Source organism: Leptodactylus fuscus, chromosome 9, assembly GCF_031893055.1.
Source record: "Leptodactylus fuscus isolate aLepFus1 chromosome 9, aLepFus1.hap2, whole genome shotgun sequence".
NCBI lineage: Eukaryota > Metazoa > Chordata > Amphibia > Anura > Leptodactylidae > Leptodactylus > Leptodactylus fuscus.
The window spans coordinates 20,218,590-20,236,358 of NC_134273.1; the positions used below are offsets into that span (position 1 = coordinate 20,218,590).

The 17,769-nt window shown below is 43.0% G+C and overlaps 1 protein-coding gene across 1 annotated transcript in view; it reads right to left on the reverse strand.

Moving 5' to 3' along the window:
- The window catches only part of GIPC2 (GIPC PDZ domain containing family member 2), a 66,395-nt gene extending 52,918 nt beyond the window's left edge, over positions 1 to 13,477 (reverse strand). Inside the window, exon 1 of the mRNA XM_075287064.1 lies at positions 12,986 to 13,477. Within this exon, the coding sequence (XP_075143165.1) occupies positions 12,986 to 13,276 (291 nt within the window). The 5' untranslated portion in view covers positions 13,277 to 13,477. The remainder of the gene's footprint in view (positions 1 to 12,985) is intronic.
- Between the last annotated feature and the right edge of the window lie 4,292 nt (positions 13,478 to 17,769).

Here is a 17,769-nt window from a genome sequence, read left to right on the forward strand (position 1 = left end):
TATATTTCGCAACCGCGTGCAAGTTACAACTATGGCTTACAGGAAAACCCCGAATGAATTTGGTGACACATGGGGTAGGTATGTGACTAGGACTACTGTATGTGAAAGGGCCGCCATTTCTACTCCAGTCCTCATATTGTGTCTTTGCTTTCTATAACTTAAAGTAATTGTCCATCTTTTAACACCTGGTTACTTTCAGGTGTCAAACCACAGGGTGAAAAATGATTATATTGTGGTTGATCTCCATTTTTCTACATTAGACAGGGGTGGGATTCAAATTTATAACAACGCCCAGTCCCCTTTGTACAACCCTATTCCACCTGGTCCCCCTGTGACCCCATAGATAGCGTCCTTCCTCAGGTAACATACAGTAACAATGTCCCATTAGTGACCCCACACACTGTTATCATGCCTCCTTAGTGTTCTCTCAAGGTAATAATCCTCCCTTAGGGCCCCCACGTGATATGATGCCCTATTAAGGCTAAGGCCCCACGGGACAATCCGGCGCGGGAACGAATCAAGGTTCTTACCGCAGAGCTTTGAACAGAAAGTTCATGAAGCTTTCCTCCGCGGACTTTCTGTTACCATTATATCTATGGGAAAGCCGCCAGTATTTCCGTAGATATAATTGACATACTGCAATTTCCAAAACTGCACCGGTTTTGGAAATCGCAGCATGTCCGTGTTGCGGTTTGAAACGCAAAGTGGGCATGGGATTTGCATGAACGCCACGATTTTTCCCATGACGTTTCTACCGCGGGCAAATCACGGCGTTTCCGGCCTGTGGGGCCCCGGCCTCATACCTCCATATAGTCTTTCAGCCTTGCCCAACACACCTCATGGTATAATGCCCCCTTAGTGTTCTCATTCAGTACAATGCCGCCTTATTGCACCCATACAGTATAATGCCCACTTAGTACCCCTACACACAATAATGCCCCCTTAGTGCCCCCACACAATATTATGCTACCTTATTGCCACCATACATGTAAGGCCCACTTAGTCCCTCCACAAATGATGATGTCCCCTTAGTATCTCCCAGGCAGTGTTGTGCCCATTACTGCCCCACACACAGTATGATGCCCCCTTATTATCCCACACAGTATAATGCACCCTTAGCCCTTCTTATACAGTATTATGCCCTCTTATTGTCCCCCAGGTAGATATAGTGACCAAAATCTAAAACAGAACTCTTGTCTAACCCTGTTCCCTCAAATAAAGGCGCTGTCCATTGGTCTCTGTGTCCTCTGTGACTCAGCGCAGCTCGTGCAGCAATATCGCTGTATTGCAACTGCTTGCACCAGACGGCAGGGGTCACAGGGTGAATGATGGCGCAGAGTTGATGGCTGATGTCTTCCTGCTTCACCATTGAAATGAAATGTTGGATGTAAGATACAGGTGAAACTATGGCATGATGTGGCTTATGGAGGGATCCAGATTGGCACCGTGGTTCCTTTAACAACTGGTTTGGGAGAATATCCCAATCTCCTCCATAGACAGACAGATAAGAAGGATTTAATACACATGTGTGAGCGGTTCAATGTATCCATGGCGTGACTGCTTCAGCCGGACCACACGTTTTCAGCTGTGGTCACTCCACATTGGGACCTGTCATCCTATATGTTACAGGTTGGTACTGAGCGGTGACCAGAGATGAAAATGGGCCGGGTGCACTACAAACATGACATATGCATTGCAAGGTGATTTTCTCGGCAGTATGACTACACTTTCCAACAAAACCGCTATCCTCACTATGTCACTACCTGCCCCTACAACAGCATATACAGTCCTATGAAAAAGTTTGGGCACCCCTATTAATCTTAATGATTTTTAGTTCTAAATATTTTGGTGTTTGCAACAGCCATTTCAGTTTGATATATCTAATAACTGATGGACACAGTAATATTTCAGGATTGAAATGAGGTTTATTGTACTAACAGAAAATGCGCAATATGCATTAAACCAAAATTTGACCGGTGCAAAAATATGGGCACCTCAACAGAAAAGTGACATTAATATTTAGTACATCCTCCTTTTGCAAAGATGACAGCCTCTAGTCGCTTCCTGTAGCTTTTAATCAGTTCCTGGATCCTGGATGAAGGTATTTTGAACCATTTCTTTCTACAAAACAATTCAAGTTCAGTTAAGTTTGATGGTCGCCGAACATGGGCAGCCCGCTCTCAAATGATCTGAAAACAAAGATTGTTCAACATAGTTGTTCAGGGGAAGGATACAAAACGTTGTCTCAGAGATTTAACCTGTCAGTTTCCACTGTGAGGAACATAGTAAGGAAATGGAAGACCACAGGGACAGTTCTTGTTAAGCCCAGAAGTGGCAGGCCAAGAAAAATATCAGAAAGGCAGAGAAGAAGAATGGTGAGAACAGTCAAGGACAATCCACAGACCACCTCCAAAGAGCTGCAGCATCATCTTGTTGCAGATGGTGTCACTGTGCATCGGTCAACTATACAGCGCACTTTGCACAAATAGAAGCTGTATGGGAGAGTGATGAGAAAGAAGCCGTTTCTGCACGTACGCCACAAATAGAGTTGCCTGAGGTATGAAAAAGCACATTTGGACAAGGCAGCTTCATTTTGGAAACAAAAATTGAGTTGTTTGGTTATAAAAAAAGGCGTTATGCATGGCGTCCAAAAAGAAACAGCATTCCAAGAAAAACACATGCTACCCACTGTAAAATTTGGTGGAGGTTCCATCATGCTTTGGGGCTGTGTGGCCAATGCCGGCATCGGGAATCTTGTTAAAGTTGAGAGTCGCATGGATTCCACTCAGTATCAGCAGATTCTTGAGAATAATGTTCAAGAATCAGTGACAAAGTTGAAGTTACGCCGGGGATGGATATTTCAGCAAGACAATGATCCAAAACACCGCTCCAAATCCTCAGGCATTCATGCAGAGGAACAATTACAATGTTCTGGAATGGTCATCCCAGTCCCCAGACCTGAATATCATTGAACATCTGTGGGATGATTTGAAGAGGGATGTCCATGCTCGGCGACCATCTAACTTAACTGAACTTGAATTGTTTGTCCAAAATACCTTTATCCAGGATCCAGGAACTGATTAAAAGCTACAGGAAGCGACTAGAGGCTGTTATCTTTGCAAAAGGAGGATCTACTAAATATTAATCTCACTTTTCTGTTGAGGTGCCCATACTTTTGCACCGGTCAAATTTTGGTTTAATGCATATTGCACATTTTCTGTTAGTACAATAAACCTCATTTCAATCCTGAAATATTACTGTGTCCATCAGTTATTAGATATATCAAACTGAAATGGCTGTTGCAAATACCAAAATATTTAGAACTAAAAATGATTAAGATTAATAGGGGTGCCCAAACTTTTTCATAGGACTGTAAGTGGTTTAGAAGCAATTTTGGTGATGGTCGACTCTCTTTAAGAAGCAGCCAGGGTTTACGGTAGTCTCTCTGAATCAGTAATTATCCTTGGGCCGAGGAAACACTGACAATTTCTTGTTCTTGTAAAACGCACTCTACAATTTACAGGGGAGTGTCACACCAGATGACCAATTTTCTGCAATTTTCTCTTAGATTTTGCAAAGGCTTGTTATGCAACCCAGAGAAAAAGGAAAACACTAAACTAGTAGCTATAAAAGGCAATGTCCCCCTAGCAATTACTCTACGTATAAGCAGCGTGAATTCTGCAGCCGGCTTGTCTGTGCACGCTCATCATAAAGATTCATGTAAATTTCTCCCATACGTTGTGATATAAGTTTGCTATCAAGGCAAATTGTACACATTGAGAACGGATTAGTCATCATGGCAAAGGGGGATGAGAGAGAGGGATTGGTTAATTTTAGTAATCATGGTCGGACCTAATAAATTGTCCCCCTTAGAGCTAATACAATCAATGACATTAACTACAAGACCTTGAAAATACACCCACCAGTTTAGGTTGGAGAGGCCACTATAGGTAAAAAGTGGTACTACATGTTGGCCATGGAAATCATTGGTCATCCATTTTGGCTTGTAGAGGGGAAGACTGAGTGGGGGACCCACGCTATGATGTCTATACGCATGTGGATAGAGGGGGTCTTAATAATAAAGGGGTTTTTCAAGCTAAATAATAGATGACCTATCCTTAGGATAGGTCAGAGCGATCAGATGTTTGGTACTTACCAAGCACATCGCCGTCCATTTGTATAGTGATACAGTATCACCCCATTCACTTGAATGGGACAGAGTCGCGTTCAGGCTGTGTGACCAATGAAGGAGACGTCACATGACCTATCAAGTAGAAGTACCACTTCAATCAGCTGATCCGCACAGGTCCCGGGTGTCAGACCCCCGGGATCTTCAATTGATGACCTCCCCCTAAGGATAGGTCAATTGAAAAGTCCCAGAAACCCCATACAGAATGCTAAATAATCAGTAAAATTCCTTTATGTCAATAGGACCTGATATGTACCAGTATCAGATAGTCATAGAAAAGTATACAATGATATACTGAATGTAATGAATTCTGTAGAGTAAGGAAATCCAAAATAAATTACCGTAATATATAATATGAAAATATTTGATGGGTAAATCATTAGCAAAATCCAAATTATATTGTAGTCCCCTATTGGTAACAATTGCCAGATTATCAAAAATTCTGGATTATTAGACGTACAATGTGTCTTGTCACAAGTCCATCAAGCATTTACAGCAACAACCTGTAGAATTACGAATACAGCTCTGGAGTATAAAACAAGCTGTAATTCAGGAACAATACAAGAGAATGAAAGGGGTTTTGTGGGGCAAAAAAAATCTGTAAAAGTTATGATAGGTATGGTATAGGAAAATAAATCCTCAGCCTCACCAGTCCCCTGCCAGGCCTCTTGCAGGAAATACCAGGAATTGCTGCTCAGTCACAGGCATGGACAGGTATTCTGTGTGTGCCAAGGCACAAGGACCATGGACCAGCGGGGACCTAGGTATTATCAAACCCGGACCAGCAGGGATCATTGAGTGTAAGTATAACATATACAGTACAACCAATGATAGATAGATAGATAGATAGATAGATAGATAGATAGATAGATAATACATGGATGGATGGATAGATAGATAGATAGATAGATAGATAGATAGATAGATAGATAGATGATACATGGATAGATAGATAGACAGACAGACAGACAGACAGATAGATAGATAGATAGATAGATAGATACTGATTGTTAATTTCTCTTCCATTTACTCATCTACAGATCTCTCTACACTACAGATAATATGGCTTCTTCTACTCAATCTGAGTTTCCAGAATCTGAAAGATTTTGCAGGACTATATACTCCGCCCAATATAGTTTGCCGTAGGGAGATGACGCTTATGTTCCTAGTCAGTGACCCCTGATCTACAGCAACTCAGAGCAATCCAGTTCCCAGCAAGAGAAACTACACCGCACACTTTACTACCGGGGGATTATTGTGAGACTGGAGGACGTCTCTCTGAATAAAGTCAAAGCAGATGTAAATCTATGGGGGAAGTCAACAGCAATACAAGAACCAAAATTTGTATAAAGTCTAAATAGTCACAATTTGTAAGAAAAGCAAATAATTTGTACGGAGATATATAGGGATATTTGACAGGTTAAGAAAGGCTATTCTTCTCCTACCTTTAGATGTCTTCTCCGCGTCGCCGTTCCGTAGAAATCCCGGTTTTCGTTGGTATGTAAATTAGTTCTCTCGCAGCACTGGGGGCGGTCCTCAGTGCTCAAACAGCACTGGGGACGTTCCCAATGCTGCGAGAGAACTCTCCAGCGCCGCCCCATCTTCTTCAGCAACGGCCTCCCTTCTTCCGGCGCTGGGGGTCAAACTTCTAGGCCTCGGGCAGAGCTGACTGCGCATGCCCACTGGCCACAAGAAATTTGCCGCTTACTTACTGTGTAAGCAGGATTTCTACAGAACAGCGGTGAGGATAAGACATCTAAAGGTAGAAGAAGAATAGAATTTCTTAAGGCTATTCCTACATGTGAGCAATTTTAATGGTAGAATCCCTTTAAGCTCAGGCCCCACATTTTCGGAAAAAGCAGCTTTTATTGTTTTCAGGCAAAATTTTATAGTCACTTTGCGGAAAAAATATGGGCAGCGGACACACTGTGATCTCCAAAACCATTGCAGTTTTGGAAATCGCAGCATGTCAATTATACCTACGGAAACGCCGGGTGATTCCCTATAGGTATAATGGAAGCAGAAGTTCCGCACTGATAACCTTTTTATTAGTGGGAAATTTTCTTATAAACAGCTCCCTATGTCTCACTTTTCTCGACCCCTGTGAGTTTGATGTGTAGGAATGGGTTATGTGGATTCACCTTGGCTATTCGAGCTTGGGTGGAGACCATTTGTAGGCATCGCTACCACAAGAAAAAAGGGCCAGAAGTCATACTAAGGGGTCATACTATTTTGGGGATATATCCTTCATGCTAAATATAGTAGTTTTATTGCACCGACAGATCATAGAGAGCATAAACCAAGCAGCCAGAGATTTACCATCATCTCCGGACTCCCTATGGCGGAACTTTACTCGCCATTTATACATTTATTGCTTTACAACACTTGGGAACTTTCTCCATTTTTATGGGGACGGAAAGTTAATTTTAACAATAACTATAAACTAACAATAAAGCCGCAGAACACTCAGAACATAACATAAAAAGTTGCATATAGGAAATGTGTCACCTTATCCTATTACCCTACATTATCTTATGATGTAGCAGCGGCCAGGCCCTCATAAAGGACAGTTGTCAGAAATGATTCCAGTTGGGGTTGTCCCAGATTAACTCTTTTTACTTGTTCATGGGAGTGGCTTACTGGGAGTCCAATTAGGACCCCCACTGGTCAAGATAACAGGGCTCCTATGTCTCCCTCTTTGAGTGGAGCAGTAGGCGTGCAAGCATGCCAATGGTCCATTCAAAGTCTATGGAACTGGCAGAGATAGATAGCCAAGTGCAGCGCAGTCATCTGATGTGAGGAGTTGGCTAACCATAGGCAGTGTACCCTCTACACTGGGCAGTCTTAGAAGTAAAACCTACTAAAATGGACAATGAACCTAATTCCACATATACCTGTTTTCCGGGTGTGGCATTTTTAACTCTATAACTCAAGATTACAGGGTTATAATGGAGATAAGTGTTTATTACTGGACAATCTTTTTAAAGCCCCATGCGCTTGGGGCAATCTAGACCGGAAAATCCACTCCTACCTTATCCGGATTTCCCGGTCTGAACCTAGTCAAAAGATGGGACCCCTTGCATCCTAGTCATCTACAACGCTGGGAATCTTTGCCAGCCATACTGTCTGCATTATATACAGTATGGGACAGTAGATCTACGAGGCGGCAGGGACTCCCAGATTCATACACTGTGATGTGATGTACGTTGTCCCATCTCGAGACCTGACCAGGACTGGACAAGGACATCTGGCTGATGTATGGACCAGATTTTCCGGTCTGGGTTACTCCGTGAGCAAAATGTAAGGGTTTCAGATGGTTGTATTCTGTAGGCTGTTGCCTTGGACCACAATGCCATAAGCTACAATGAGAATTTGAATAATACGGTAGGAGTCGGGATTGTTCCCCTGGATTGAAATGACGTATCAATCTCTTTTTTTTTTAATGTAGATTGTAAGCCCCACATAGAGCTCACAATGTACATTTTTTTCCCCTATCAGTATGTCTTTGGAATGGCAATCCATGCAAACACGGGAGAACATACAAACTCCTTGCAGATGGTTTTTTGCCCTTGGCGGGATTGTGAACACCAGGTCTCCAGCGCTGCAAGGTTGCAGTGCTAACCACTGAGCCACCGTGTGGCATCCATGACATATCAATCTCTGCCGTGATCTGATCAAGGTTTCGGCATAAACAACTTTTCAAAAATGGAGCCCAACATGTCGGGTGCCACCATTCGTCATTTGTCACACTCATCACGTCACAAAAACATGCCAATGGTCAGTAGAGAATTGTTAAAGTTGACTTGCTCAGCCATCCAAAGTCTCTAGTGTATGGCGAGCTTCATATTGATCTTATTCTAGTACTTAGTATTATGGAGCCTGCATTACTAGACTGACTAATCTGCAACGTAAAACAGGTTTATTATATTTATAGCAATGGTAACTCCTCTATTCTAATATTATAGAGGAACCAAACCACTTGTGACGTAATTTATTTACAGATCACTCCAGAAGACGTGCATGAATTATCACGTACAACGGTGTAGTGTATGTGGATGAATCTTAATCATAAACTACGGGAAGGATCTGGGATCATTGCCAGAATAATTAACGTATTGACTGTGTTAATTAGGATTATGCAGTTATTTTAAGGCCACTTTTCCACTATGTCATGAGATTGGTTTCTGGGGTTTCCTTCTGGTCTTGCCAGGGCGTAACAGATGGGTCATGTGGAGCATCGACCACAGGTGTTGAAGGGTACAAAGAGATCCAACATGCCACATCCTTAACCAAACTATTACACAAGACAAAGACAATGAACTGAATACTTGCCCCATATGAAGAAACAGATTGCACATGTCAAGTGGAACTAGGATCAGTGACATGTGCGATGGATCTTCTGCAAAAATGCCCAAAAATCATCACTTTCAATTATATGACCATGCTAGCCATTCAGTGCCCCATGCAGCAACCCATGGAGGAATGTAGGGAGGATAGATATAGCAGTTGGCCATGTTTGGGCTCACACTGGCTGGAGTGGGCTCCACTAGACCACCAATGGCCCAAGACTGGTGCAATGGTGAAAAGGGGTCCTCTAAATGTGGATTTTGGCAGTAACAGCTCTTCCAGAGCAACCATGTAGTGATGGTGGTTGGGGTGCCCTTGATATTGGTGCAGAATTAGGGATTCAGAAGACCCTTGTAAAACGGTGCAAAGAAGTCATGGTTTTACTAAAGTGTTCAACAAAGCAGAACAATCCTCAAATAGAATGGAGATACAATCTCATATACCACTGGGCTGGAGCTGAGGCTTGGAGATGGTTCTCAATGGGGTTACTCAGTGTCTCGCTGGTCTTAGGTAGTCTCCTCAAAAAAATGTGCTCTGTTCTCTTCCAAAAAAAAAACAAAACACCTGCAATTGCCCAAGTTTCAAGGTGTAGGTTCCTAATGGTCCTAGTCGTATCTATAAGGTCCATCCAAAAATTCAGATGTGCAATCAATCTTTCGCCAGCCTCAATGGTAAAATGCACTTAAAGTGGTTGTTTTGGGACTTAAACTCCCCTTGCTGTAAGTTACCTGTGAGATCAGGAAAGGAGGGAGAGGGCAGAGTGACCCGGCGGTTGGAGAGGTTCCGATCACGTGACCCAGGGGTCGGTACCAGGACGAAACCCCATAATGAAGAATCTGCCAGATCCAGTCATGTAAATTTAAGTCCTCCATAGAACATTCCTCTATGTTTTTTTTTATAGGGTGGGAAACGGTGACAGGTCCTCTTTAATACCACTTGTGGCTGAAATTGCTCTTTAATCTCTTTCCAGTATTAGCTTTCATGCTGTGTGTTCGATGCTCCGTGTGAACCTGCAGAGAACAATGCCCGCTGAGCAGACTACAATGTCCTGTCACCTGGCAGATGTCCTCAAACAGGTGACATCACTTCTTGAACGTCTGTTGCTACAAGTAAAGCTTCTCACCTGCGCGCACCTGCAGGATTTGTTAAAGGGATACTATTGTATACACTCTATGGTTACACAACCACTATCAATGTTTCCCTAGATGCCACCGTCCATGGGCTTTAATTTAGCATACAATTATAAGGGCATGTGTACATGTGGGTTCCGGGCTAGTTCCGACCCCAGGTCACATGATCAGAACCAATGCCCAAGGTTGCTCCCCTTCCCCCTATCGTAAAGCCAACCCCCATAGCATGGGCGGAACTACCCAGGAAATGGGGCCTGGTTCTGACCACGTAACCGGGGTCGGATCCAACCCAGAAATCCCAGTTCCAGCTTAAACATATGCCTGGAGGAAGTAAGTTAAAGTCCCAGAACACAACCCCTTTAAACTTTTACAAAGGTTGTAAGCTGTGATGGGTCTGCAGCAAATTTTGCAGGGGTATTGCCAGTGGCGTAACTAGGAATGGCGGGCCCCGTGGCGAACTTTTGACATGGGCCCCCCCCTCCTCAACCAACGCCGAAGACCTCGACCGACCCCCTCCTCCACACTCTATTATGTCCCTTAGTAAGCCCTGCACACAGTATTATGTCCCTTAGTGGCCCCTGCACACAGCATTATCCCCCATAGTGGCCCCTGCACACAGTATTATAGCCCATAGTGGACACCCATAAACAATTATTATACTCTGGGGTCTTTTGAGACCCCAGAGTATAATAATCGGAGACCCAGGGGAATAAAAACATAAAAAATTACTGTTTCTTACCTGTCCCCCGGCTCCTACGCTGTCTTCTCCGCTGCCGTCCTTCTTCTATGACGTCGGACGTTACATAACCCGGGAAGCAGGCCGGGTTCAAGTGACCTCAGAGACGTCAGACAACTAGGAAGGAGGCCTGGCAGGATCGTGGAGAGGTAAGTAACAGTGTTTTTTATGTTTCTTACCTCTCCCGGTCCACCAATCATTATACTCGGGGGTCTGCAACGACCCCCGAGTATAATGATAGTATTTGTGGGGCCCGCGGTGTCACTTGCCGATCCCGGCCCAGCCAGGATCGGTAAGTAAATAGGGCCTGTAACGGCCTATTAAAAAAAAAAAAAACAACGCAGCGGTAGCGGCTGTCACCGGGCCCCCTAATGGCCCGGGCCCTGTGGCAGCTGCCTCCGCTGTAGTTACGCCACTGGGTATTGCTAAAAAAAAAAACCTGATTTCAGCTTTCACGAAAACACACTGATGGAAATTAAGTTGTAAGCTTGCTAGATGTGACCCCAGCTTTACAGTTGTCAGAGCAGTGTTCACACCTTTGTATCCAAGACAGATTTCTCGCTGCTGTATGTAAACAGCAAGCAGCGCTCATGGCAACCATTAAAGAAATATATATATATATATATATATATATATATATATTTATACGCAGAAAGTAAATTTAGGAAAAGTCAGATTAACATTTTATTATACCTTTTAAGGGTTATTTTCCTTACAAAACCAATTTTAGCAAAGTGTTTACCAATGCCATATATCCGGTGATATCTTTCACTTTAAAGCTCCCCCTCCCCTCTCGCAGCTCCACCCTATCGCTACTTGTCCCTTCAGGTGCTAATACCAGGCTGCACCCTATGACTGGAATTTACCTGCAAATGTTGTGCAGCATACACTCCCATAAAATGTCATATAATGGAAATACAAAGCGATCTCACAGGAAAGTATCCTCCATTACCCTCAGGCCTGTAAATCCCGGTAGTCACAAATTCCTCCAGTAGGGAGCAATACACGATACGTCGCTCTTAAAGCAAGAGATTTACTAAAACTGGGAAAATTGGGCCATTGCCTATGGCCACCGAGCCACGATCTGCTCAATTTTCTGAGGGTTTGATAAGAGATCAAATCTGATGACACGTTCTAGGAAAGCAATCAATATTTCACACCCAGCTTTCCTAGAAACCGATATAACTTCAGTAGTCCATAGTATGTATTTTTGGCCACTGGCCTGTGTGCTTGGGGAAGGTGTGGCCGTACTTAAGGTTCAATCTTTTACCCCATGATTCGTAAAATGTCATACAATGGCGTCTGATAAAACATGTCACACTATACGTACCGCTGTATGCCCAGGATTTCATACAAAGACGAGCCTTATAACATGGCACCCAGTCAGGGGCGTCAATAAAAACTTGCGGGCCCTGGTGTAAAGGTTCAGTTGCCCCCTCTGCAACCTCCACACAACCGTCAACTACGACCCATCCGTACATTTTAGCAAACTGCCATAGAGACTTGTTCACAACACGTCTGTGCACAAAAGCTTCCCATCATTCCTATACCCAGTCGGTGCCCCCCACTTAGTAATAATACCCTCTTTTTTTCCTACCGAATCCCTCCTTAACTATATACTGCTGAGCAATTGCTGTAAAAGTTTTTATTTTCTCCTTTCTGTCAGTGGAAGGCTGTGTATTAGAAATCTTCTCACTCCAGTGCACCAGTGGGCAGGGGGAATACATTTACAATGCACAGAAAGAAATCAGAAAGGAGGTCAAACAAATTTATCCAGCCCTCGTGTGTTGAGAGTGACCTATGAACTCTCTGGCTTCTGGGCCCGATGCTAAATTCACCCACTGTGACCCCTATAGCTAAACACAAGTGTATCTAATGGAATATGCCACGATTTATTACCGTCAGAGTCAATAAAGCCGCGTCAATGGGTGCGGTATTATGGTTCACTGGGTTATATATAACCGTAATACGGTTTTATACCATGAGCCCTGTGGGTATAGACAAAAACATTCTCATTCGTTGTCAGTAAGTACAGATGTCGAGTAAACTTATAGTCGCAAGCCGCATACTTTTCCTTGGTGTCACAAGTAAAGGGATTAATTAAAGGGATATTAATATCTCCTTAGTGTCCGACCACTGGGACCCTTACTGACCCTATGAACTAAAGCTAATACACTCACCCATACATGACCATATTCACCCAAGTGAGACATTCTTTCACCCAGGGCAAATTTATAGTTTGCTACCGTACAATAGTCTTGTGTCTAAATACCCGGCCCCATAGCTTGTTGGCGCCCCCTGGGCATACACCCATCCAAAAAAGACCCTGGTAAATATTACAGAGCAGAGTCATTGATCAAAACCCACGATCCAAACAGTATTTAGGGCTCAAGATCCCGCAGATTCCCACTGGGGCGCCCAGTAAATTTGCAGTATAAGACTGAACAAGGGTGAGGCTTCGCAGTAATGTGACTCGCTAGTGACCTTTACTCCGAGTCCCGCTGGGGTAACTCTCTTAGATAGTATCGAGCAGGTTAACCTATGATGTCCCCAGTACAGGATGGTACCTGCTTATTATCTTACCTCTTCTGGGTTGATCTGGAAAGCTTCGGCAATCTTGGCGTACAATTCCTTAACGTTAGTGAACCCCTCGATCCTGCCGGTGGGGCTGCCATGTGCCAGTTGGGTGTGGAATATAAGTTTGGGGCGCAGGCTCACCGGGGGAGGCGGTAGCCCGGCCGCTCCGTTGGTATTGGCAGTCTCTTTGGCTGCGCTGCTCCCAGCTGTCCGATATTCGACTTCCTCACTTTCCACTAACTTGGAGGCGACATCCTTAGCCTTGTTTTTCTTCTTCCCTCTCAGTCCTAGAGGCATGTTGGTAACAGCGCAGGGATGGAGTGATGTGCTGGAATTAATGAAAGCCCCCGGCTCCTGTTCCTCGTCCTCCCCCCGCAGCGCCTCCTCTCTGTCACTCTTTCCACCTTGTCACTGAATCAGTCCCTGTACATGTTCACAGGTAAGACACTTCCTGTTTCTCTGGGAATAAGAGAACTCCCTTGGAACTCTCCACCTCCTGCCCTCCCTAGTCCATACTGTGCCTCTCATCTGCTCCGCTCCTCAATCCCCCTCCCCATTCTGCTCCTCTCCCCTTTCTACGCCCTCCCCTCCCATCTGTTGCTTCATCACTTGTCACTGTCACCTTCTTGCCATCATCTCTTATTTTCACTTCTATCCTGGACTGCCCTCATGTCTTAGCTCTGTTCTCTGTTCTTAGCGTCAGATAGATAGATAGATAGATAGATAGATAGATAGATAGATAGATAGATTTATTGATTGATAGATATGGGATACATAGATAGATAGAAGTGATAGATAGATGATAGATAGATAGATAGATAGATAGATAGATAGATAATAGATAGATAGATAGATAGATAGATAGATAGATGATAGATAGATGCGAGATAGATAGATAGATAGATAGATAGATAGATAGATAGATAGATAAAAGTGATAGATAGATAGATAGATAGATAGATAGATAGATAGATAGATAGATAGATAGATAGATGATAGGGGATAGATAGATGCGAGATAGATAGATAAAAATGATAGATAGATAGATAGATAGATAGATAGATAGATAGATGCGAGATAGATAAATAGATAGATAGATAGATAGATAGATAGGAGATATATAGATAGGAGATAGATAGATAGATAGATAGATAGATAGATAGATAGATAGATAGAAAGATAGATAGATAGATAGATAGATAGATAGATAGATAGATAGATAGATAGGAGATAGATAGATAGATAGATAGATAGATAGATAGATAGATAGGAGATATATAGATAGGAGATAAATAGATAGATAGATAGATAGATAGATAGGAGATAGATAGATAGATAGATAGATAGATAGATAGATAGATAGATAGATACATAGATACATAGATACATAGATAGATAGATCAGTAATATATGTGCACACAGTGGGTATTTTTCCATTTAGACAGATAGAATTATACATAGATAGCTATGAGACAGACATAGAATAGACCAATATAAAGCAGAAGGATACATTTGATAAAGTAGATAGATAGATGATAGATTAGATATGGTAGGCAGATAGATAGAGTAGATACAGTAGGTAGGTAGAGTAGGTAGATATGATTAGATAGATAGGAGATAGATAGATAGATAGATAGATAGATAGATAGATAGATAGATTGATAGATAACCAATATTTAAATTGGACTTTCTAACAAAGTATGACAGAACCCCCTGGACATTGATAAGCTAAGTTGCTATTTCGTATCCATTTCTTCCCTTGAATCAATCTCTATTTATAAAAGGGCCCTTTGAGAATGGCTGATAAGAGAGCGCCCCCTGCTGGGACCACAAGGATCAGCTGTAAACTGTGAAGGAACCTGGAGGTAAGTGTTCATATTTCTTATAGCGCCACCACAAGGGAAAATTAAGTTTTACACTGTTCCCATTGAAATCGAATAGCTGGATAGGACAGGTCCTCCGGTGCCAGAGACTCTCTTTGTAGCTGCTCTCCCCACTGTGGCAAAGACATTGGTCCTGAGCAGGGGGACCCCAGTACTGTATATAAGTTTCTAGCAACTAAAGGAACCAACCAAAGAGGAAGAAAAAGAGAAAAGCCTGTCATTCCCATATCTGCCTGCTTACACTGAAGACATTGGGGTCGGCCCAGCGAGTATCTATGTACAGCTGATAGATGCCTTTACTTTATTGTTATAACTGCGCTTGTAAGTAATAAACTTTGTGTTGAAAAAATTCTTTTGTTGGTTGTTTATAAAGTTCAAAAAATTTTCAAATAAAGTAAATTTAAAAAAAAAAAAAGTTAAAAGTCAGTGTGTGCTGTGTCCATATAAAGGAACAAGTAAGTCTCCAGGGACTGTGCACGCCATAGAGAGGGAATGCTGCAGAGAAGACTGCGCTGTCATAGCTGAGATAACAAACACTATTCCATCTGGAGAGCATGAGAAACTTTGGAACAGGATGGGGGCTGGGCACGTAAAAAAAAGGGACTTTAGGACTCATTTTAATATTCAGATTAAGCCCATAAGACATACCGGAGCATACACATGCACAATTGCTTGACAGCTATCTCACCCAATCTCCTCATACACATGTACATATCTCCCAACTATTAAAGGGCAGAAAGTGAGATAAAATGTGGGCGGGCCATGGCAAATTTAGCTCCACCCACTTCTAAATTGAATCCGCCTATTCCCACCCGTATCTCGTTGGGTACACTCTGCACCCCACATCTCTCTACTCATAGTGCACCCATGCACCCACATCTCCCACACACAGTACACACTGCACCCCACATTTCACCCCCCCACAATACACCCATGCACCCAACACCTCTCTCCCCTCAGTATCCCCTACACCCCAAATCTCTCCCCCTACATTCAACCTTGCACCTCACATCCCCTCACAGTACACTCTGTACTCCACAGTACACCCTGAACCCCAAATTTCTCCCACACACACACAGGAGACCTTGAACCCCATGTCTCTCCATTTCTTACTTGCACGGGATACTAAGACACACCTACCTAGTCACGGGACCGTCTGATGTCACACAGGTCCTTACCCCCATTCTTATCCCAGTTATAACCTTATTATCTGTTATAAGAGCGGGTGGTGGTCGGGGGAAAGATTGTTAATAAGCAAAAGCCTTCAGGGACATAGCGGGACATGCTGTAAGCCGTACAGGACTGCAGGATAGAAGTTTAAAACCGGCAATGTCCTGCGGAATGCAGGACGGTTGGGAGCTATGCATGCACACTCGGCCAGTAGACGTCTCTGCACCTTCTCTCCAAGAACAAAAGGAAATCCAACTACCCAATCCTTATCAAGAAAGTTGGTAGTACAATTATATGCAGCCATCTTACAATTGCCCTTGACCTGCACGATCTTGACAATATTGTAAAAATTCTTTAGAAAACACAGGGGTAAAAGGGTTGTCCGGCCAATTACAATAATACAAAAAAATAGGTTTAGAATAGTTATTGGGCAATGGAATTTGGAACTTTGGCCAATTGCCTTTTGATTTGGTGACAGTAGTTCTACAACCCATTGTCCTTTGAATTATATTTATATATTTCTTAGATAATACATATTTAAACCAAACTGTATCCCACAAAGTCATGGGGGTGGGTCATTGGTGGTCATGGCTTGTGAGCCTAGATGATAGAATTTGTATTACACTCTGTAACAGAAAAGGTGTGGTAGAAGTACAGTATATAGACAATGCTCTGGAATACACAAGCCATGCAGTATGTTGTGTGAGGGATCAAAAAAAAAATCACAATTTTTGAACCCCCCAAAAAATTGTTTTTAAAATCTGGAAGATATGAGGGCCCCAGATAGACTTAGCTTAGAAAATGGATATCAGGATAATAATAAGTTGATTTCATCAGGTCACACGTACACTGACCGTCCATATTACCATGTTATATAACATTGTGAGTAGGTGCCGTGTAAGTACATGAATATCAGAAAGACACGGTGGCTATAGGGGGTCAATGGATGTTACAGAGATTCACTCTTTTACCCTCCTCTGGGGTCCAGGCTGTGTATTTCTCTAAGGCTCAATTCCATTAATTTAAATAAGGATGAGTTGCAATACCAGCAATCGCCTGTAGATGAGAGTGGCGCTGCTTTTGGTAACAAAACGTTGTTTTCTAATTGCATTAAAGTTGCATGACAAGGGACGTTAGATGGTTAGAAACCGATGCAAATTCCTCCCACGGCTAAACGTGGGAATCCATGTACAAACATTTGCCTTTCAAACCATCTTCATCAATACTGTGCAACTGCTGAAAACTCTTTTCACTGTGTGTGGATCAGAAACCTTAAAATATGTGTAAGGCTGAGGCCCCATGTTTTTTTGTTGCAGATTTTGTTGCAATTTCTTGAGTGAAAGACAAGAATGGCCACAAAAGGAGTGGGAAATATTTAGGAAGTTCTTACACTTCTACCTTCTGTGTTTCAGTCATGGCAACTTTTCCACAACTTTGTGTGACCTGATACCATCATGGACCTTGAGCTACAGCACTTGGTGGAGCCAGAAGCAAGTTCTCTTGAGGTGAGGACATTGATTCCTTGGCCCCAGATCATAGATCCCTACCAATGATGTCTTCTAACATGCCTGTTGGAGATAAAAAGATGGACAATGGTCACCTCCATGTTGTATGAAGCATAGGGTTGAGCGATCGTGTTTGCAAAAGTTCGGATTCCAATCGGCGATCGAGAAAATTTCACGATCGCGATCGGAATTCCGAACACGATCTTTTTAAGTGGGATCGAGATCGGTGATT